This window comes from Cyphomyrmex costatus, unplaced genomic scaffold (assembly GCF_001594065.2).
Source record: "Cyphomyrmex costatus isolate MS0001 unplaced genomic scaffold, Ccosl1.0 scaffold837, whole genome shotgun sequence".
Classification (NCBI taxonomy): domain Eukaryota; kingdom Metazoa; phylum Arthropoda; class Insecta; order Hymenoptera; family Formicidae; genus Cyphomyrmex; species Cyphomyrmex costatus.
In genome coordinates, this window is record NW_017280416.1 from 221,605 (window position 1) to 246,340 (window position 24,736).

The 24,736-nt window shown below is 33.0% G+C and overlaps 1 protein-coding gene across 3 annotated transcripts in view; it reads right to left on the bottom strand.

Annotated features, from left to right (window-relative positions):
- Positions 1–4,195: 4,195 nt before the first annotated feature.
- per (period circadian regulator) overlaps positions 4,196–24,736 on the bottom strand; it is a 30,547-nt gene continuing 10,006 nt past the window's right edge. Inside the window, exons 3-17 of one of the 3 annotated variants that reach the window (XM_018549556.1) lie at positions 21,222–21,412; positions 18,247–18,374; positions 17,387–17,588; positions 15,227–15,448; positions 12,833–13,017; positions 12,330–12,614; positions 11,358–11,510; positions 8,841–9,039; positions 7,513–7,904; positions 6,904–7,082; positions 6,552–6,697; positions 6,075–6,325; positions 5,666–5,887; positions 5,230–5,529; positions 4,196–5,127 (exon numbers count right to left, since the gene is read on the bottom strand). In XM_018549556.1, the coding sequence (XP_018405058.1) occupies positions 5,014–5,127; positions 5,230–5,529; positions 5,666–5,887; positions 6,075–6,325; positions 6,552–6,697; positions 6,904–7,082; positions 7,513–7,904; positions 8,841–9,039; positions 11,358–11,510; positions 12,330–12,614; positions 12,833–13,017; positions 15,227–15,448; positions 17,387–17,588; positions 18,247–18,374; positions 21,222–21,412 (3,169 nt within the window). In that variant the 3' untranslated portion in view covers positions 4,196–5,013. Of the gene's footprint in view, positions 5,128–5,229; positions 5,530–5,665; positions 5,888–6,074; positions 6,326–6,551; positions 6,698–6,903; positions 7,083–7,512; positions 7,905–8,840; positions 9,064–11,357; positions 11,511–12,329; positions 12,615–12,832; positions 13,018–15,226; positions 15,449–17,386; positions 17,589–18,246; positions 18,375–21,221; positions 21,413–24,736 lie in introns of all 3 variants that reach the window. The other 2 variants (XM_018549555.1, XM_018549554.1) reach the window with 2 other exon arrangements.

Consider the following 24,736-nt stretch of genomic DNA (forward strand, 5'->3'; position numbering starts at 1 on the left):
ATATATATATATATATATAATTTATATTTTGTTAGTTTACATTTGCTCGTTTACAGTATAAAGAGTGTTATATGCTGGAGGATGAGTAACGTGCAATTCACGAGTAACGGAATTTTTATTTCTCTCCAGCTTTTATTTATTATATCAATGAATTAGATCTGTATATTACTTGTTATTTTATGCGTGCCACATTAGAAAGAACGTCTGGTCTTATTTGTTGACAAAGTTGCAATAGATCTGGAAGGATATATCTATCTTCTCTTTTCCTCATTAGCATTTATTCATAATACAACGAACATGTAATCGGTTTACACCGATCGATTGAGAATACCATTGTAAAAGTTGCACCTCACCCGTGCAATAGATATATTTTCTGTACCATCGCCTTGTTCATCTTGCGCGTAATTCACCTCGCCCTCTTGTGATTTACGTCATGTGTGTATATATATATAATATTATTGAGTCACCCACATTAGTACAATAAAAATTTATTCAATGATTACATGCAATGATACAATCGCAATTTTTCAATTCTAAGTAATATATACTCGAAATAACCCATCCAAATCTTCACTTCTGGCTCACTCCTAAATAAATAACGTAAACTTCACAAAGAGTACTTTATATTAATACATTTAAATTTATAATATTAAATTATATTCAATTTGAATTATTTTTAATAATTTCTGTAAGTCGCTGCTGTTCCTACTCAATATATTTAATACTTAATATTGCTTTAAAATACCTAATAAAATTAAACGCTTTAATCAAGAAAATGCTAAATTTGAGACTCAAATTTAATTTATTATTTACCAAATACGTTAATGAAAATTGTTTACTTAGAAACTAATCACAGAAATGGATTGATTTACGATTTTGGCACAAGTAGGTTACAGTATTGCTCCTTTGATATGCAAAGCAATAGTTGACATGAAAAAAATCAATTACTGCATGTGGAACAAAATTATATTTATTAGACACATGTTTTCGATAAATACATATTTTATATTAATTGTATTTCGCCGGGAATAAAACACATTCATACACATGAGCGTATATTACGTCTATTAAATATCATACTTATGTTTATACTGAAAATTATTGCATATTAGCAATATTCAAAATAAACAAATGTTTTAACATTTTCAAAATGAAAGTTCCAAAAAGTTTTTTGCTTATCTTTATTGATGTACAGAACAAAAATAGATTATGAAATATGTTACAGCGCGACTTATAAATATTAATTACACAATCGTGTAAGACACGAAACGTTATTTAATCGCGCAAAATTACATCGAGAAATTCAATTCTACGTGCTTCAACGCGATAAAAAAATACTTATTAAGTCACAACGGAATTTAAGAGTTTTAAAATATGCTTTCACAAATTCTGTATGTACTCAAAGATTAAGCACATATTTTGTCAAGGTTACGCAAAATGAATTGGGGCTATATTTTAATAAGTATCATTTGAACTACAATGGTAATAAAAAGTACTACTTAAATAAAAACAGTAGAAATTAATTTTTTTTAAATTTTGACAAATACATTAATAGTGTTTTTTTGATATCTTATTTTTTGTACTTGTAGAAGCGCTAATGCGATTTTTTCATCGTAAAAATTTATCGTAGGTAAATATTTTATTTAAAGATCTATCTATCGCTTATTAATGAAAGAAATTAAATAAGTAAAAAAAGGGATCGACTATAAATAAAGGAAAACAAAAAGGATGTATTTGGGAAGATTTAGATGAACGAAAATGTCTCGAGGGGCAGAATTTTTCAAAAAATATACTTTTCTACACTTGTTTGTTGTTTGTCCATTGCCCTTCTTTGATTTAACCAATTAATCTGTCAATTTTTTAGGAGAAGAAAGAACCCATGCGTCTGTATTGTATAATTGGATCCCAGATCCGTTTTATGTCCTACAATAAACTCTACGATTGCGTTTATTAAATCCGCATTATTTTCGGGGAAAGAAAAATTGCATTTAATAGTTAATTTACAAGGTTTCAGCTAAAACGATCACTCCTCTGTGAAATCACAAAATTTGTGCTAGAGCGTTAGAGGATCGTTTTTAGTTTTGTGACCGAGAATATCGCTGGATTTTAAAAGAGATTCGAATCTATTTGTTACATCGATATATTATTAATTAATAATTAATATATCATTTATTATTTAAATTTTCAATAATCATTTATAAATTTTGCAGAATTTTTCAAGAAATGCATAAATCATCCATGAAAAGTATGATATAATTAAGAAGTTAAATAAAATTCTTCGGCAATTAATTATTGTTATTTTATCAACATTTCAAGCATTAATAATAAATTAATTAATTAATGACAATTTTTATTGATTTCTATTTCTATTAATATGATATTTGCGTATAAAAACTGTATAAAATATGCCACTATTTCTGTGGCAGAAATGTCATTAAAATCCAGTGTCGATAATCCCATACAGTTACTTTCATTGAGATATAAATTGCTGTACTTACATGTCTTATGTATAGAAAATAATTTCTATGCGAAAATATGTTCACAAAAGCGACACAACTATATGTAATCCAGACTAGATCTCGCGAATGTTTCGAGGAAATCAAAACAGATTCGCATTTAATCACTGGTATATAAAATATCGCCTCTGAATATATAGGTACGTGGTGACACATCCGCGTGTCGGCTACTGTGCCGCGACACGTGTGCAATCACATAATATACAAAATATCTTTTTACCAAATATACATACGTATATATCGCACAACGCACGTTAAAATTACCTGTGCTAAATTTACTGGTCCGCAATTTCCTGAAATAAGTTATTTATCAAGTGAAACACGGATTGTGTCTTGCAATTATATAATTCCGTGTCTTGGGTTACGTGACCGACGACTAGCGAAGCTCGGAGTCCATTTTCACGTGGACGTATTATTTTCTAAACACGTGACTTATACAAATTTAAATTTATCTAATTACAATAATCGTCGTGCACATTACCGTTTTATCTCATGTCGCGCGATTTTGAACTTCATTTATTCAGAATTTGTTTACGCGAGATAAATTTAGATTTTAATCAAACTTAAATTATTTATGGAAAAGTTTATTGGAATTTAAAATCTGCCAAGTTTGTCCAAGGGATATTTTATTATACGTATATATATATTAAGATGTATTATTTTATTTTCAAGATTTATGTAGTCTTTGTTACTGATATTCTTAGAAATTTTTGAACGGGACTTTTAATAGATAAATGGACATACGAAATTCCGATAAATGGAGCATTATCGAGCGCGAATAAAGAAAAAAATATAGCGCTCTATCGCACGAGTCTCTATAAAAAATACGAATTGTCGGAAGAAACACGAAAAATGCAGACAGACGAAACACGTATATTACACGATAAATCTATAGATGTAGATGTAATCTGAGAAGTATAAATATAAATTCTTACATACTAGTCTTATATCGCTCTATATTGTTTTTCCAAAATATTTTTCGGAGATATAAAAAATGCTGAATATACAAATTGCGGTACATCGCAAGTATTGTGATGCTACGCGTGAATGTGTAGCTGCTGGAAGATTATCTCACCTTCTGTTTAACAAAGTTATGAGCGACGGCTTTTGTAATTGTACGTATTTTGAATGAAATGCACATTTTTTCGTAATTTATCAGTAATTTATAACTATTCTCTGATACTTTGAAGCAATAAAAGTATATACGTATCAATGACGGAACTTTGTCGAGGAACATATTATTAATCATTAATTGTACGTAAAATTGATATTAATGAAAAGTAAATTATGTAATTATTCAATTATTTTCTAACAGATTTACAATGATTTTTTTTAAACAGTTAATACTGTATTAATCGTGCCGAGTTATAATTTAATATAATGACGTGATAATTTAATATAATTAACACTGAAAATTATATACAATTACAAAATATAATACAAAACGTGTAAGGAAAGATCTCGCTATATGTATATCGATATATATTCTTTTCATTTTCAGGCGCTAGATACAATCTTCTTTTTTTACGTGAAAAGGATTTAATAAAATAATATAATCATACAGAAGACAACTAATTAAATATGACACTTGTTGCGCAATTTAATTTCGCAAATACGCGTGAAATTGTTCTTTTCGATATAAATATATTATATAAATTTATATAATTTTCTATTCTCGTGCGCATTGTCCGCCTGATTAATACAAAATCGACTGTAAAAATATCTCGGTCAATTCGTATACGCAGTTATTTATAACGCAACATGTATACAAAATTACGCAGACGGTATTAAAAATTGTGTCGAGTTATACTCATTTTTTTTTTTTTAGTATAATACTACCTTCGATGCACCGTGTCGAGAAAACCAGTCATTTCTACTCGCGCGTTAATATATCATAATTATATTATATTATTATCTCTCTATAGAATATTTTTAAAAATTATTGCGCGTTCATTCAATCACGATTCCATTAAAAATTTACATCCGTGATTGAGCGAACGTTCGTGACTCTGAGAGATACGTACATAAAATAATGTAAGTGCCATCTCATGGAAATCTCACAGGTATTTAATACGTTCTAGTTCGCATCTTAGGAAATTTACTTTAACCAGCTGCTAAGGCAATTTGAAAATATTTCTGAGCTTTGTACCTTGGTCAATCTATTTCAGAGCCGATTAGTTTCTCAATATATGACGCATTGGTAATTCACTTCAATTGTCATCTTATTTCTTAAATAGAAATCGAATCTTTTAGAAAAAAATGTCAAAGTTATGTTATTCTCGAATGTCGATAAAATCACGTATCCTTCACCGAGTGCATTTCATTCGTCGCTTATAGGCATAAGTTAATTCGCGATTGCGGTTTTTTCGGTAAAGATGTTCGAACAGTTTAAAGAATTATAATCTGATTTTAAACCCATTTGAAAAAAATGCAAATATGGCGAACACTAATTTTGGGTGTTTTTTTGGAATTATTTATAGCGGGTCGATCGCAGCTTCTATGAATGCTGGCAAGATGCAGTCTGGGACGGTAACGGAGGCGGTAGAGGTGCATTCTCCTCATGAATCATCACTAACTTTCCGTACTTCACCATTCGTCTCCTCTGTTTGCGCTGTAAACAAATCAAAACAGATCGCGAACGATTTTATATGACAAAATATTCCAATAAATATCTTAATGAATTTCGCAATATGCCCTTAATCATCGTTTTCACCTGCGATTCAGTCCAACTGCCGTTGCTGCTTCCGCTATCGCTTCCGCTTGACGTAATTCCGTCCTCGAGGATGAGTTCAGTACCGAAACCTCCCATTTCCAGGTCCAGGTAGAGTTGTCCCAGTTGATCGTTCACCAATAATGGTTGACTGAAGGTCTTCATCGCGTCTAGATCGGCTTTTAGCACCTCGTTCAATGTTCTAGGATGCATCTGGTATTCATAAATCAACTCCGGTGTCAATTGGACGCCTTCCAGCCAGGGTGGAGCCGTCCTCTGCATTCCCTGGCACTTCGTGTGTTCCTACGCATTTATTATACTCATATAGTCAAATAAATGAATATTTAAATGCCGTAAAGGTCTGAAAAAGCGTTTAAAAATGTACGAAAGATCGAGACATCTTTTGGACATCTTTCGTGTATTGCGTTTGATTCTTTACCTCAGAAGAAACTTCGCATGTCTTCTGATCCGGATTGCAGCTGCTGTCACTGCTCTTATATACGAAGCTGCTACTGTAAAAGCTGGACAAGCTCGATTCATCCCCGTTGTAGTCAGTCGGCCGGCGATGTTCTTTTATAACCACCGGTGTTAAATCTACCATGCTCGAGCAACCGCCGTCATTACCCACGCATGACGAAGACAGCTCGCCGGGTGATAGAACCTGCCAAAGTTAGTAATATAAATTAACATTTTACTGAATAATCGAAGTTACTGAAGACTTTAGTTCTAAAATATCGATTAATTAATTTTATTAAAATCCTAGTTATAGAAAAACATTTTTTCCATTATCTTTCACAATAAACAATTTGTACATAATAGGATGCAAGAATTTGATATAGTCGGTTTACCTTGTTGGAAGACTTGGACATAGCCATTGTACTCCCCGATTCGGCCTTGATGCTGGTCGCTTGACTGGCTGGTCGTTTGCGATCCGGACACTTGTCGTTGGATGGCTGTTGGTTCTCGCGTGTTGTCGGCAGTGATTGCTCGGGTATCAGAAAAGGTCGGTACACCATAGCACGTGGTGGAGGTGCACCAATCACTGCTGGATAGATCACCCCGGTCATCGCCGTCGCGATGTAAGATACTGGAGTAAACACTAAAATTCTTTTATATCTTCCCATAAGAGACCTACTTTTAAATATGCAATTCAATTCTAATTTAATTTCAAACTTTCGAAAACATCTCTTTTATAGAGTTACTCCTAAACAGATTCAAATCTACAAGTCGTTTCGAAGCATAAAATATAGTATTCAATAATAAGAATTTATTAAATTAATTTTTTATATTTTTAATTTTGGCTTATCGTCGAATAAAATACCTACTGTAAGGATTCTGTTGATTCGATTGCGTTGACGGCGATGGACTAAGCTTCTCTTGCGACGATTCGTTGGGTTGCGGTACCGGCATATAGTACACCGGTATCATTGACGGAAGTAATGGGAATCTGGATACAGTCTCTGAGTTGGTACTAGAATATTTTTTTAATGCGTAACTCATTCATATATCATAATTATTTGTTCTCTATTATTTTTTATACGGTTTTTGAGATTTTTGTGGAACATTCGGTATTTTATAAATTGAATGTTATCACTTTTCTATAAAATGTTTAATATTAATATAAAGTTAATATATTTTATTTTATGTTATTTTATATTTTAAAGCTAGTATTCTTACTTATGGGATGAAACGCAAGGTTGAGTAGGTGAAGAGGGCACAGCCGACAATGGTGGCCACAGATTAATATTCGCCCCCGTTTGTACCACGGTTGATTGATCAAGACTCATGCTGACAGTGGTTGTGAGATTCGCTGGACCTACCGTACTTGTCTTCCAGATTTTATCATGCTTCGATACCTATTTCCATATTATCGTCATATTTAGATTCGTATAAATTTGACTTAGTACGCATATCTATGTATGCTTTTTTGCATTTATATATAAAAATGTATGTATTTATATATTTATTAATAATATTATACAGATTTAGTCCTTTGGTGCCATTATGGGTGTACTTGATCTTCCTTTTCTAATGCTCGTAACTTTTTTTTATTAATAAACATTTGGTACCATTATTTTCTTACGTTTTGATTAAAACAAAAATTTTTACAATATGTTTACTTTTATGAAAATTTTATTTAAATTGATACACCAGACTCAGTGTGTCTTACCATATTGTGGCACAAAAAATTTAGCATTGAAAGAAGAAATTAAAATCTACCCATTCTACACAACAAAGATAAAATTGTTCAGCCTGATTAAATTCCTTAAAAAATGTAAGGCATACCTTAAAGCTATCACCATCCCAACTATGACTGCTGCTCCTCTTAACCCCGTGACCTTGACTGACGTAATGAGTGCTCTGGTCCGTACCGTTGACATTTTCCGTTTTGACGCGCGAGTCTTTCAACTTGTCGCTGTTCTTGATGCTGGAGCGTAGCTCTCGATGTTTCTGCATCATCATCTTCTCCATGTCCTCGTTGTGGCGATTCAATAGTGACTCTGTCAGCGTGGGCGACTTGAAGCTCTCTGTCGCGGTGGTGTTACTGTTGCTGGCGGTGTTGGACGCGTCACCCCGACTTGCAGAACTTGTTTGATTGTTAGAACCACTGCTCAGATTCTCCGCGCTACCACTGCCACTTGCCCCGCTGCCGTTTATCAGCGACATACACTTTCGCGCTGAAAACACGACAGAAATTTATCTTAATGAGATAAATATCTCATTTATTTAGTAAGCCAGCTAATTCATCGAAGAAAGGAGGTTCGCCACAACCTGGTTGTAGTATTGGTAATCGATCAACCAGATCTGGTGTAAGGAACATTAAATCAATAAAATATCATGTGTCATCAAAGATTGATGGAATTTTTTATTGATTTTAATTCCAATAATATAAACTGTATTTTTATCTTTGAGTCTTAAATTGCACGTTTTTACTCAATACTAACAAAAATTAATTAGAATATTTTAAAATTCTATCTAAAAATCCATAAAAATAGAAGAGATCCGATTTGGAACCTATGAGTTCCAAATCTAATAGTTCCAAATCGGACCGGAAAATGCATTTTTACATTTTCCATTATAGTTCGACACATGTAAGAGATACGTCAAAATGGTTTCAAGCAAAATAAAATTAAGGAAATTAAATGATCTTTCGATCTTGGCACCATTGGTTTTATGATCGGACTTTATTTACGCCTCATAGAGAACAAAAACTGAAAATAGGTCCGATTTAGATCTATTCTCCCCCTATATAATACTAATTTTGAGGTGTAAGTTTGGTGTAATAATTAATTGTTATAAAGGAATAAAAGTATATTCTTTTTTTTCTTTAGATTTTTGTTCTTTTTCTGTAAACTAAAAAAATGATAATTTTTAATTATGTAGCAAACGAGCAATATGCATGGAAAAGATTTTTTGCAGCATTGCTCACCATGCTTGAGATTCTTATATGCGTAATTATTTTAATGATTTAATTACATTATTGTTATATTTGTATTTGTAATCAGTCAAAATTTCAGATACTTCAGGAACTTTCGATACGTTCTTTCTGTGTTTTTAATTAACTGGATGCGAGATACGATGAAGAAAAGTTGAATGGTGAAGATGACACTTACCGCCTTCGTCGTTGCTGGAATTGACGTTCTCCTCGTCGCTGCCGTACATGGTCGCGACCGAGGGTTTACTTTTGAAGAAGCGCTCGAGATTTTCGTTGTAGTTTAGCTGGTTGTAACTCGGCGGTGTTTCCGTGGAGGACTTGCTGTCGTAGTCCTCGTGATGGGGCGAGATCTCACCAAGCATCACGCTGTCGTGCTCCTGCAACAAGGGATTTCGTGATCCCTTCACAAGTATATTGTAGAGACTTAGAGTGAGTTGTCACTGAGGATCAGTATTGCAACTTAACGCCGTTACCGTGGTCAGTATAGCGTTTTTGCGTGGTCGTATTTGCTTTTCATTTCTTTCTTTTCTTTTTGTGTGAGCGGTGAGAGGTGAGATGCGCCTGCCAGCCATGGCGAAGATCGGTCTCAGTTAAATTGACAATTTCGCTAGAAGCTGTCCTCATTTGCCTACTAAACCACCTACGACCGTCCATTTGCAAGCTTGCGGCTCAAGCTTTTGCGGCACGCACGAATAATACATGTTTTTTTTTACAGGGATGGATTAAGATCGACCGAGTGATCAGGATTATACGAGCACCTCACCACGAATTGCAACGTCCTTTGTTGCATTAAATTCCACCTTCTCCTGATACCGAGAGTCCAGTCATTGATCGATTGAAGCCGGCCGGTAGAATCGCGGCCGAGTTCAGTTTTCCGTATCGCAGAGGCAGTAAGATGCCGATTTAACAATTTTGCGATTTTTTTTTTGCGTGCCCCTACGAAGTACGAGCGAAATTACTGCCTTTAATTTTTCTCTACTGATCTATTCGTACTATTCTTTCCTTCTTACACATCATCCCCATTCTTCTCATGCCTTACCTTTTATTCGACCCTTGGAGAATATTGAATACTGTTTTAAAAATATATTAGTAATAACGACAAACATTTACCCTTACAAAATTTAATACTGAAAGATTGATTAATCCTTCCGTGATCCAACATTTCTTAATACTTTTCTAGTCCAACTGGGTCTTACTATGCCTAATTGTTTTTTCAAAGAGTTTTTGGGCTCTAAAAATTAAAAAAAATTCTAGTACATTCTTTCAACATCTAAGAATACAATTTTACAATTATGTGACCCAAAACGTTTCTCAATTTTTTTGTTCGTGTCCGAATTTGAGGTAGAATAATTCAAAATTGAAAGTTCGTTCGGGTCTTCGAAGCCTCAATTGGACCATGAAGGGATTTAATTTGAGTATTAAAAATACTGTCGTTCAGGACTTTTAATACTCAGAATAAGTAATTAATAATTACCTTTGTGAGTATTAAATTGACTAGTATTTAATTAAATTTCTGTTAGAGATAAAAAGCATATCGTGTGTTGACAACGAGATTAGATAACTATCGTGAACTAACATCTTTCACATCGTATTAATGAATATTTGTAAAGTAAAATGTAATAACGTTAGTGCTACACATACACACGCACACACACATACACAGGTAAGTATCTCTACGGTATAAATATAGTGTGTTAGGGTAAACCCGGTATATACGCCGCACCTATCGAAAATTTAATTTATCAATTATTATTTACTATGTTTAAAGTAAATTAATTATATAAATAGAATCTTTGTATCATCTACTACTATAAAAAAAATATTAGAAATCTAAAATAATTTATTTTTCATATTAAAAAGTAACTTTTTCAAACCCCTGCATTTTTGCCATTTATCCCATAGGGGGGGGATAATATGGCCACTCATATATAATTCATAAGAAAATCACAAATAATCTATAAATAAGATGTAAAATGACGACGTAACTTGCATTGTTTATTAATATATGACAATTTTTATTGTTCAGAATGAAAAATGGAATACAAATAGGACTTAACACAATTTTTTAAAATAGCTTCAAATCTTTGAAAATAATCTTTAAACGTTTAAGATTTATCAACATTTATGCATTAATGCAATGTATAATTGTTAGAATTAACAAAAACTTCTTAAATAGAGCGTCTGTGCTGCGGCACAGCATCCCGCTCGCTAAAAATGCCGTATATCCCAAATAGATGGGATATATATGACAACTAATTAAACAAACAATACAGGAGCAAAGCACTTGTATTTTGCTATACAACATGCTTTACTATTCCTCTACACATATGTATTGCAAAATAACCACTAAGTCTTTTACACGCTCTATAATAATCATTTTATGTAGATTATAAATTATGATGGCACTACTTATTACAGTAAAAAATCGATTTAACTCGCAATAATTTCATTAATATTAACAGTAAAGAACTGAAATCATAACATAATACTAATATACCATAAAGGCATGTAACAAAGTAATTGACGGAAACTTATCCCCACTCCTTCTATTTTTTCTGACTTCTGCGGCGTATTTGCTGACGCGGCGTATATACCGGGTTTACCCTATACGTAGCATACCAGAGCGGAGCGCATTATAGTATAAGTAATTAAGGTAACAGTGTTTCGGCGATACTAAAACGTAGCTAATAGTCACCGAAAAGCTCCTGAGTTCGTCCGCCGCGAGTAGTCCATCCTTGCCGACTCCGGGAGCCTTCATCTCCTGCAGCAGATTTTCCATGAAGGATGCTAGATCCTTACATCGCTTTGACACGTCGAGCTCGGTTATATCGAACGTTCTCTGGATGCTCTGCGCACACGTACGATAGAAAAGAAAAAAAGAGAACAAGTTGGGGGATGAGTTAGCTCTTGTCTCCGCTTCGTGGTGAGAGATTCTCGTTTTGTTTTCTCTTTGTTACACGGTAACGCCAAGCCTGCATTTCTTACATACATACATCGAACGATTAACTACCTCTTTGCCGTGTTATTGGACTTTGCAGGGCGGTATTAAGCGAGTCCTTTCGCTATTAAAAATAATTCAATTAGGTCATCACCGAGGAAGCTGAGCTTGATAACCACGATTGTATAACAGCCCGGCTTCTTTAATCTCAAAATTATATACGTCGTTTTTAAGAAGATACAAGTAAGGGGGAATAAGACAAAGGTGGGTAGGGAAGATCTCTCCACTAAATTTTGTCATGGAGAAATAATTAAATTATAAAAATTATTTTTATAATGAAAAATTAAACACTTATTGAGCGGTATTTATAGTTTGTTCTTATTTTATACAAGACTGTGTTAAGTAATGTTTTAAGATGCTAATACGGTTTTTTGATTGACTGACTATACATATGAGTATATAATATCATCCAATTATCCAATTTGTGACTCTTTGTCGAAGATCCTTGAAGTCTAGTTTTAATAAAATAATTATTTTAATAAACGAGGATGTTTTTAATTAGCGGCCTTTTTTAAACATCCTCCTTTGGGTGAAGATAAATTTTTGTCCTTCCCTATTGAAATCCTGATGGGTACGCCCATGAAGGGAGCTTCAAATCTCGAGTAAGATCGCGAATCATAGTGTTGCGATGTGCATGTGTAACGTAGTTGTCTTCATCAGTGATCGTACCTCATCGAGGAACGCCCGTATTTCACTCTGGATGATTTTGGCCTCCTTCAGCACCTCCTCGCTGATGCTGGCCAGGTAACCGTACTCGGTGTCGCGTGGTACGCGGAAGATGTCCGGGTCCATTGGTCCCTTGAGCACTCGATGCTGACCTACGACAAATTCTAGTTTTTTCGTCCAGGGATTGATAAAGGATGACCACTCGGTCTCGAGGACGACGCAGCCCCCGTTCTGCACGGCGAACCTGTATGGCTTCGATCTGAAGGAGGAGCCTTCGAGTTTGATCACCTGTTCAACGACATTTCGTAAGAAGTTACATGAATAATTTACGACAGTGATATGAAGGGGGAATATCTGAACACTCATTCATTCGCTTTCATCTCTCTTTCTCTCTCTTTCTCTCTTATTCAAGCTCTCTCGCACATCTCTCGTCTTTCTCTTGTCAAGCGTGCACGCGATACCTAAATTTCTTTCTCTCTTTCTTTCTTTGTTAGGCTCATGCTCACAGTCTCATAGATGTCTTTGATGAAAGGTAGATCCTCGGGATGGTAGAAGTCAAACAGCGAACGGCCAACCATATCCTGTGGTAGATAGCCGAAGTATTGGACTACGTCGGGATCAACATGGGATAGGTGGCACGTCGCGGTGTGGCGGGTCGTGAATATCGAAGATATTATTGTTTCTTCTGGCGCTGCGGATAACGATAAGGTTCGGGGTCATTCTCTCTTGTCGCGGGTCACTACCTTAATGAGCGAGAGTCTTAGTAATGGTTAGACGCCGTTACAAGCCGGGGTGAGATTTGCACGTTGCTAATTAATTAGTTTTGGCGCAGTTAAAAAAAATTCATGCTCGAGAAGTTGCTCGATAACGTTCAGAATTGTCTCTATATCCGTTCGTTCTGGAGATAAGTTAAATAACTTTGCACGAATTTCTCTATTGATCATAAGCAAACTTTGGAACTTTGTCTTTTTTTGCGATGGTTTCTCCTTTATATTATACTCGCGATTTCATAACAATTTTTTTTAAATTTACGTAATAATGAACGTAAGAGGATGAATAAATAAAATAGAATAACTGATACAGATTATTTAACAATTTTGTAAAGTAATCGAGAAATCGATAAAAGATCACGCGAGTTTAGGTTGAAGTTCCAAAGAGTAATAGTTTCTTATAAGGAACTTAAGGACATATCAGCCGTTTGGATCAAATGTTTTAATATATACATATATTGATATTTATATCTTTTATGCAAAAATGTATACAAAAATTTTATATACATGAAACAATTGTGTAAATAATATCATGTATTTGTTTAATGATACATGTTTATATTTTAGTTTATTTACTACACTTATTATTTTTCTATTGTTATAATACTTTAACTTAAAAAATGATGACAAAAATTATAATTTTTTGTACTTTAAATAATTAAAATTATTTATGCAACGCTTTATTATGATTTACAGATTAGTTGTTTTGTGAATGAAGTTTAATAAAGTAAATTAATTAAATATAATTTAAATTGATTAATATAATTTGAAATTGCAAATTCTTAACTTCTTTACATGGTAAAATAAATAAACAAAGAAATATACAAAGTTATAGGAGTCGACCGCTGGTTGTTATGTTGCAAAATCTTGAACTTAATAATATAATAATTTCCTTACGTTTCGACTTCTGTTTCGAGTCAGCTTTCCCAATATTACTGCAAATTATCATATATTAATGCAAAGTAAATTTTATTTATTCGTAATAAAATAACTAAATTATGAATGGCAATACAATTTTGTATGAATAAATATAACTACCTATTTAAAGTACTTATACAAATTAAAATTTTTTTAATTTTTTTTTAAAATTGAAGTATTATAACAGTAAAAAAACATAAATGCAGCAAATAAATTACAAAAATGTGTAATGTTAAATAAATATATGATGTTATTTAAATAATTCATATATAGTTTCATGTATTTAATTTTAGTATTAATTTTTATGTAAAAAGTATAAATATTAATACATTTCAGTCCAAAACTATTTGCAAGGCTGATCCTCTAACCCTTTTCAACAACTTAAAAATTAATAGCAAAGCTTGTGTAATAAGTGCGCATTGTGATCAGAGATGGAAGTTATCCATGCGCTGGCAAAAGCGAAGCGAGCGAACCACCTTGTGAAAGATGACGAGTGCGGTGTGGCAACGTGAGATACGAGCGTTCGTAACAGTGGTCTCCAAACTGAACGGAAAACGGGGAACCAATCGGAAAAATGGCGAGGTAATGGCACAGCGACAAATACGGCAAAGATGCGAACGGTATGTATCATCACGAGCCGCCGCGCGAGCGGCTTTGAGAAGTTGGAAGTAAGTTACCTTCGTTTCAGACGTTTTCCATGGAAACCACCGATTCACTGAGTATCGTCAACGAGGTCGGACCAACGACAAGGCTCGATCATCGCGGAGCGATTAGTGTCTTAATTGAGAACGTATAAGCAGTTAAGCGAGATTAGTGAATGGGATTATCGCGTTTAAAATATTGCTGCGACTTTTCCGCAAGTATTCTGGATACATCCTGTAAATCCGAATCACTTCGACGAAGATGCTCGTTTACTTCAGCACGCGTTTGTCCACGACGGGGTATACTATTCCAAGCGATTGTTATATTTGCAAGCAAGGATTTAGTAGGATGAATGTTGTCGGAAATTTTCCTCGACGTAACTCGATCGACATCGAATTGACAGTGGTCCGCAGAATCTTTTTCGGATCACCACCATTTCGCCGCGATCTGCATTGATGTTGCGCTAAATCGCAGGTTGGCCGCTAACTTTTGCGACAATTAAGTTGATTGTTTGTAATTATCGAGTCCTCTCGCCGGTCAGACCTCGTCGAAGACCTTGGACCATGCTACCTTTGTATGCGGAATGGACGGGTTGAGCGGTAACTACGAGGAACATAGCTCGGTTGCTGGGTTGTTGCTCGGCTGTTCGGTCCCGGAAGTCCCGAAACGACAAAGTCAGATGGAAAGGCAAGTACAGATTCGACCGGGCGTCTGCTTGATATCCATTTGGAATGGTGCATTTGGTGAATCTCCGCAAACCACAGAACAGGCTCGCCCTTCTACCATTGATTCCTAAAAAAAGGAACTATGTTCTACTTGACGCCACTCAGAACTTGGATAATAATAAAATATAATAATTAATTCCTGACAATCGAGAACAAAAGTTTAAGGGGGGAAATACCTTTACAAAAATACATTTTTTGCATAAAATGTTAGTACAACACATGAAGAATATACTGACAAAATTTTAAATAAAAAATTCGAAGAATTGACAGAGTTATTACCTGTGTACACGTGTCACAGGTATAGTCATGCGCTCGAAGCAAAGGGATCCGCGTATTGTAATCCCTTCTTTCAAAATCCCTTCTCCGATATTATCGTCTGCTCAGGTAACTGACCTGATATTTTGGAAATTTCGCGGCTATAGTGTAGTTTTGAACACAAAGTCACTCTGTGCTCCGAAATTAAGATTGTACGTTACAACATTTAGAAACTTTAAAATGTCCTCGTATCCGAAAGGAAATAGATCGACACCATCTAGATCTTGAGGCCGTCTAAAAGACATTTTCAAGGAAATCAATTTATAAGTGAAGCAAATGAGCTCGTAAGAAGAAGTGCAAAAAATTGGCAAGCGCCAGAAGCGAAGACGTGCACTGGATATCCTTGTACGGTTTATTATCGTGTTATTGAATTTTTTACTATGTTCACTGCTATATCCGAACTTGTCGTGAGTGCAAACAAAATCTCGAGAACTGTTGTATGATTCTGGGATCGCAGACTATATAAACAGTAAGTCAATCAAATCATAGTTTTTATCTTTCAAAACTTTGAACGCGTTTTTCTGAAAACGTCATTTTCAAAATTGATGTACAAAGGATCTAGAAAAAACTATTTAACGATCCTCTTCAAATTGTAGATACAACTGAACTATATAATTACCTTCTAAGTGAACTTAAATGTTTATGAAAATTATTAAAAACATTTTTTTTGCAAAACAAAAATTTCGTGAAAAATTCAAATTTCTTCAGACATACGTCATTTTTCCAATTTTTTTTTTACTTTTTTTTAGATTCACATAGAGCGTATACATCTTATTAACTTAAAAAAAATTTTCCTGTCTGTTTGAGATCAATACAACAAGAGTTACCTCCAATTGGCAACTCACATCGCTACCTGTTATTTGCGGCGCTATAACTTCAGTATTGTTTTCTATTTTGTAAAAAAAGATACATTTACCTATGTTTTTAAAAGATAGACAAAGTAGCATAACAAATTTTGAAGTAATTAGCCAAATATTTTTTATTTAAAAAATATTTGCCAAAAATTACCGTTTTTTAGTTTCCTAAAGGTATTTTCCCTCTTAATAATTCAGCGATCCCAAATGTATTACATAACAGTGATAAATATAATAAAAAAAAATTAAAAATACATGAGGAAAGGTTCGCTATAAAAATATCTACTGAGCAAGAGATAACTTTTGACAAAGGAACCTATATTAATTATATTTGGAAAATGGGGTTTTAATAAAGTTACTTTTCATATAGAATGTATCAAACAAAATATGTCAAAGAATCAAAATTCAATATTGGATAATTTTGGAGCTATGGTGCATCAAAGGTGCTCTGTGAACACAAGTTTTACATTTTTGTTACATTACAGTTTAAAAAGTACCATTATTGAGTCTGATGTCTGTGACATTTATACTGTTTACATAATAAGCTACATTATTCATCGTGGGACTTAATCTTTCATATAATTTAATTCTTAAATGTTTTCGGCATGGCATACCTGGCTTTTCTTTTTTCAATATCTTTTTAATGTCTCCTTCATTATTTATAACTTTCATAAAAGTAAACATATAATAAGTGTTCGCAGTGTTTTTTCAATAGAAATGCGAGAGATATTAAGGAACATGGCGTACCAAGCAAATACATATATGTATTAATAAAAAGTCAAATTGGATTGGGTATGCCATCGCAGGAGTGTGTTGCTCCTATATAATGTATGTACCTTTAGATCGTTCTTCTTCCGGTGGCGAAGCGATGCCACTGGTGATCTGATCAGCCAAAGTATTCTTATCCTTTGGATGCACATAATTGATGAAAGATTTGCCAATCCAGGCATCCTTGAGGTAGCCAAGAGCGGTGTATATCGACGGGGTTGTATACAGCACCAGACCGTCATGCATTGAAATTACCGCGCAAAATCCATCCTACAGAATGTTCGGTAGATTAAGAAACTAGTCGACATAATGCGCTAACATTAATGGACTTAATGTAAATGATAACGTGATACTGAATTTCCTTTTCGTTCTTCGCGTAACAAAAAAATGTTAATATAAAATATATAAATGATAAAGTACCGATAACGCTAAGAGGTAACAAAAGATTGACGAACTTTACTAAGAAAATCGTAGAAGCAAGCTCGGGACTCGACGGAACCCGTGTGAAGCTGGCCCCCCAATATTAAAAAATCGATTTTTTTCTTCATGCATTCGTTTGCTTATCGTTTGCTCACCCTTAGTTTAAAAGTTATACGAAAATTATGTTTTGAGGGGCCAACTTCACACTAGCCCCTCAATATTAAAAAATCAATTTTTTTCTTCATGCATTCGTTTGCTCACGAATGCTCAGTTGGAATTTTCGTTTGCTCACCCTTAGTTCAAAAGATATTCGAAAATTATGTTTCGGGGGGCCAGCTTCACACGGGTTCCGTCGAGTCCCGAGCTTGTTTCTACGATCGCACGGTGCGATTCTTAAGAATCTATGTCTTTTTCTCTCTTGTTATGCCCTTATAACATGTGCATACGCATATACGTGAGTTTTTTTTTAATTTCTTCCTCTACTATACATTTATCCACATATACTAACATTGGCCTGAGACGTAGAATCGTCCAGGAGGCTCGTCCGTGAAGCAAGTCCTGCTTCCGAATCAGGGACGGTGTTGTCATTGTGCTCGCCAGGATCCGTTGCGTCCACCAATTCTACGATGGTCACTTCTTCTTACATTAAAGGAGCAAAAGAAATTCTCATTATTATAAGTCATCCAAGTCATCTAAATGAATCGCCATAAGAATGACGGTGGTGGAAATGGATGAGGACAATCTTACCCAACTTACCCAAGTGGCATAGTGACACATTTTTTTCGAAATTGTCATAAAATTGTAATAATTGTTATGAAATTGTTATTATCGAAGTCTTTGAAGTATGTTACTTAAAAATTAATTTGACACAGTCAAGTAGATTCTCTGTATATTATAAAGAATTTATTTGACTTTAATTACTTGAAATTAATTTGTTTTTAATTTGAATTACACATTAGGAATTTTCTCTCATTCGGATAAGCATTATATCCTACAATTTTTTAGTATCTTTGATAATAACTGAAAAATACAACAAATATTTAAAAAAAAAAATATTATGAAATGTTTTTTTTCTAAATAAAAGATAAAGTAAATTGCAATGCTGATTTCAATAATTTAATAATTCAAAAGAATCCCCGAATTATGGACGTAAATGAGCTACATATTAAAATTACGTTAGCATGATTTGAACCACGTAAGGAAGAATAGGAAGGATGCAGGAAAAAGGTACTCAGTGTTTCCTTAATCCAAAATAACCGCGTCATGGTTCCTACCTTGCATAAAATCATATTATTAGCGAGCGATTGTCAGAGATACCTGACGGAAAGTTCAATGCCATTACTCGATGATATGCTACCTCTAGCTAAATTGTTACTTCCTGGTGAAAGGCATTCACTCTGCGGTTTCTTCGTGAGCGCATGAGACGCGCGAGTGTATATCGTGCGATGATATCTAAGTAAGTAAAAGCGAACCTATCTACGATATGGCGACAACATGCTTTTATCGATTATATTCACTTTCTAAGAAAAAAAATATATATGTAACTGTAAAAGGTCTTCGAAGAAATAATGGAAATCAAGTTCCAATGAAAATAAATCGACAAAGCGCTTGATAATATAGACACAAGATATTCAAGTCTACATTAATTTTATTTTATTCAGCTAAAATTCATAAATTCCTCATTTTAGTTCTTCTTTAATATATAAATACATTTTATGAAAGATCTCAACCATTCTATCCACCTTTTTATTTGAATTATCATTATTACGTAACTTCCTTACTTTCGGGATTAATAGTCTTTCTACGCGTATTATATGCAACACAATATTATATGTTCCCCGTTATTACTCGCTGAAAGCGAGACGGCGAAGGGCAATTTTTAAGAGCACTATATTTAATTTCACAATGGTGAAAGGGTTGAATAAACGGCGACGTAAACGCTTACGTAAATATAGGGAATAAGCGCGTACACAGGGCGAAAGTGATTTCGTAACGTATCTACTGCGTCTCGAATTAACGCGTACCCGAGGGTTGGTATTACTCGCTAAAAATACAGGCGGTACTCTGCAGTAACGGTGGGGTAACAGGAAGAGTGATTATTGCTTTACAATTGCATATAGAAATGTAAATAGAGCGACCTAATGACGTGATTCACGAAAGGAAAAAAATGAAGAGGGTCCTCATTAAGAGATTAAATCTCTAATAAAATTTCACGTTCTGGTACATTCTAAAAAAAAGGAAAATAAAAAAAAAGCTACGTCGTAAGGGAAGTTACGCTCTCTAAACGTGATTAAATATGTCCTCCCGCGGCTTCACCACTCGCTTATTGATTTATCAGTTTCGCAATAGTTTATATAACGCGCAATATGAAATCTATGTTGTTGAGAAGAGAATCGCGTACGATATTATACGTACATGAAATCTTCAAAGCTCTAACAAAATATTTCTTTTTTTCAAAAAGAATCTATTAAACATTTTCATAAAGTAATTTAGTACTTACTTCGTAGTGCTTATTTGATAAATTTTTGTGTTTTATACTGCGTAACTTCGGATATTTAAGTAGTATAAAAATAAAAAGATGAGATACTAAAGAAAGGAATTATTGAAATGTATTGAAAAGCAACAGGTGAAGCTTGGCGGATCGTAAACTTGTTAGTGCCGAAGGATCGATAACTTCGGTAGACTATATGAGTGTGGGTGTCACGTTGGATGGAAATTTTACGCCCCACGCGGGTAAACTTTGCCCACGTGTGTCACAATTTCCTCTAAATAGCGATGACGAAGGAAAGAATCGAAGAAAGGGTTTCTCTCAACGCGTGATGACGATATCTGCGTATCACATGCGCTTATGAAAAATTTAACGTGACATTAATGTGTGAAACGTGTGCCTCTTTTACTCCAAGACGATTTTCGGTTATCAGTAGCACTTAATATTAGAACCGCTGGTATTATTTTAACTTCCCTAATCATTTCAATCTTTTATATACTTTTATATTAAATATACACACACACACATGAAAAAAACAATTTTGCTAAAATATCTAAAAATTTAGCTAGATAAAATTTAACAGCTGTCTCTTTGAAAATAAAAAAAATTTCATTAAATTATTAAAATAACTATGTAAGAATCTTACACAAATAATGATGAGCAATGCTGTACAAACTCTAATAACCAGCTTGAGCATTCCATATATTTTGACAGTCTAACAAAATTATTGTCAAATCTAACTATAAATTTTTAGATACTTTAACAAAACTGTCCTTTCTGTACAGTACAAAATATTTGAAATATAATATATATGAATATATATTGATAAGTATGTATACAAGTATGACACGTTTAACGATGAAAATCAAAATTTCTCTCGATTTATTCTATATTCTATTCTACAATTTCTCCAAAAATCGAGTGAATCACAATGAAAGAAAAGCCATAGATAATTTACGTGCACTTATTCCTGATTTTTATGGATAACAACCAACCTGGTTTCTTGTCAAGTATGACATTTGCCGGCGCAACGGTATTATACGACGTGACTTCCGGCAACGCGTTTACCACCGTCTTTGGGCCAGCTTCCGCTTCGGTGGCGTTAAGTCCAGCCACCGTTTTCGATTTCTTCTTCTTGTGCTCCTTGTCCTTTCTCTTGCTGATCGGCTGCGGTAGCGCCTCATTGCTATACATGTATAATAATACACTTAAAATCGTGAAACATATCCTTTTCGACACTAAACTTCCAAATCTAAAAATATCACTATAGCAGGACCAAATAAGCAGAATCGAAAAAAACCTATTAAACTATTAAATGTTCATTTTGTACTAATTTATGCTGCAAAACATAATTTTGTATATACTGTTTAGAAGAAAAAAATCTCGTGGTTTTACTAACTTAATATAAAGCTGGTAGGACCATAAGAAAAAATAAGAAAAATAAAGCAGATAATAATTAGTAGTGATTTTGCACTAATTTGTACTACACAAAATAAATTAATATTTTAAACTTAATATAATTATTTCCATTTATAATACACAATATTAATTCTAACTATGAACATTTTTTTTATTGAAATTTTTGATTGATTTATCAACCGCCATTAATACTTAATTGTTTTTATGGAAATTTTTCAAAACGCCAGTTTTTATTGAATTTAAGATAAATGTGATATAAATATTTGTATAAATGTAAATGTTAAAACAAAGACAATTTCTAATTATACTAAGCAATTTCGCATTCTTTTTGTTAGAATTTTTGATGCAATAGTAACATTTTTACATATAAATTAATCACGCAAGTCGATAATATCCGCGTGTCACGCCATGTGACGAATGAGTGTCAACGTGGAAAATGTGTTGATAAGCTGGAATCATAATAAATGCAGTTCTCACGACTCACGCGGATCTAAATATAGTATAAAAGCCAGGAGAGAAATATTCCATTGAAAGAGCGTGCAAACGTGTGATGATTCTAAAGTCCTTAGGAAATATTTTGAACATCTGACGTTGCTTCGTGTTGCAATTATAACATCCGAGATAATGTCATCACGCTAATGAGGAATCATAAATTTAAAATTATCACACAATAAGTTAATATCATTTTATATTTAAACGCGCGCCCCGCTCTGCGTATAATATTATATTTAGTATTACACATGTATACAGGATGTCCGGAATTTAAATGTCAAAACTTCGGAAGTGTATAGGAGATCGATAAACTAAGAAAAAGTTTTGTAGAGATATGCTCGTTTTCGCTTCGTTTTGGAGAAAATCGCAAAATAAAACAAAACGTAGTTTTCATTTTTTTTGTACTTTTTTATTACTTATTTACGTTGTGTTTATTCACTTGCTTAATGTATTATTCAAAATGTTGCTTCTTGTAGCAATGTAAGCATTGCACCTAGTATAGATAGCTCGTGTTGCAACACTGATCTAGTGATATTTATGGCGCACTGCAGTCTCGATCCGATTTTTTAATTACTCTCTTCAATTAATTGACAACGAATAAAAAATAAGATAATTAACAACGAATAAATTTTCTGCTTTAGAACCCTCCACAAAGAAGTTCAGTGATGTCAGATTAGGTGATCGGAATGGTCAAGATACTACTCCTCCACGTTCAGGAACAAAGCAAAAATGAACACTCTACAGAATTAAAAATTTTTTTTCTTAGCCTTTATCGATCCTCTACACGCTCTCGAAGTTTTGACATTCTGTATAATATTAAATAGTAAAATATAATAGAATATGTTAAATAATAATATAATAATATAAATACATGTAATTATATATATATATATTTTACATTAATAAATTACATTATTTATATTTCTCGCATGGAACATTTTATAAAATCGAGCTGATATTATCTTAAATTTTATTTATCTACACTCAGCTTTGCAGTTTCAGGCTGCAATTGTCATTTACTAATGCATAGACGACTTTCTCCCGGAAAACTCTCAAAAGAGTCCTGATATAACAGATCTGTAAAACGTGACAATGACGCGTTACACAAGTAAGAGAAAGTTTAACATTCGCCTATAACCATCGATTGCTCACGAGTTATTACCGGAAATCTTCCTGATTGTATGTTTCATATACCTTTCTTGCACGTAAATACCAAAAGATTACATCACTAAAACCGATTTCATCAAAACTTTGATTAACTTAATTAGCAGCTAATTCAACAGGCAGAACTGCCTTCAGCAAAATTTTTATAGTCATACAATTTATTGTCCCCAATTTAATTTTTCTCTCTATATGTGTTAAGTAATAAAAAATTAACTCTATCCATTTGGATGAAATAGTATTATAAATTAATCGTTGATTCATAAGAGTTTCGAAAGTAAGAGGTCGATAGTTGTTCCAAGCTAATTATGTAAATAAATTATAAGTAATCATTATATAAGAGAACTAATGAATAGTTTAATTGCGATGCTAAGCTTATCTAAAATTAATTAATAGATGAAAATATTTGTATAATTGTTCTCCTGGAAGTTTTAACCAGTGTTATAAATAACATTAAGTTCAAAAATAACCCCTAAGAGATTATATCTTTATTCGTATTAGTTCCCGGACTTATCTATACAGTGATTATCAAACTATCTGGTTTTAGACAATGCAAAACACGAGTAACCGAGAACAATAGGCTTTGGATTTGTCCGGAAACGAATTATTTTGATTTAATATAACATTTTGATGTTATCTCGACCGTTATTTAACAAATAATTACAAATAATAACAATTAATAATTGTTCAATAAACGATGGAAGTATAATTGTATCAAATTTAATTATGCGATTATCTATTCTGTTTCAAGCATTATGTGAATGTATATAAATATACATATATTAACATATTTTGTAATATAATATAATTTAAATTTCGTAAAGATTCAAATTTTGTTTTCAAACCTGCGTCATTTCTTCAATTTTAATTATTTTTAATTTTTTTAGGTTTACATAGAGAGCGTATCTTATTAACTTGAAGAAATGTTTGCTGTCTGTTTGAGATCAATACAACAGAAGCTACGTGTCCCGTCGATTGGCAATTCACATCGTCATCTCTGTTATCTGGGGCGCTGTAGCTTCAGTATTTTTTTGTATTTTGTAGAAAAAAATATTTTTATGTACGCAAAAGATAGAAAAAGTAGCATAAAAAATTTTGAAACAATTAGTCAAAATTTTTATTTAAGAAATACTTGAAAATTGCTGTTTTTTTAGCCTTCTAAAGATATTTTCCCTCTTAATAGTTCTTGTATCAAAGAAATATATCTTTACATTTAATAAATATGTATAGTTGATACTATTCAAACAAATTATATTTAATAAAATTTAGTATATTTTTCAGTGTATAAATACGCAAATAACATATATATGTATATATAATCTAAACAATTTATATTTTGTACATATATATTTTATTAATATAATTTTGTTTTATTCCGATTTATTTAATTTAGAGAAAAATATACTATGCACATGCTAATATATGTATATTTACAAAT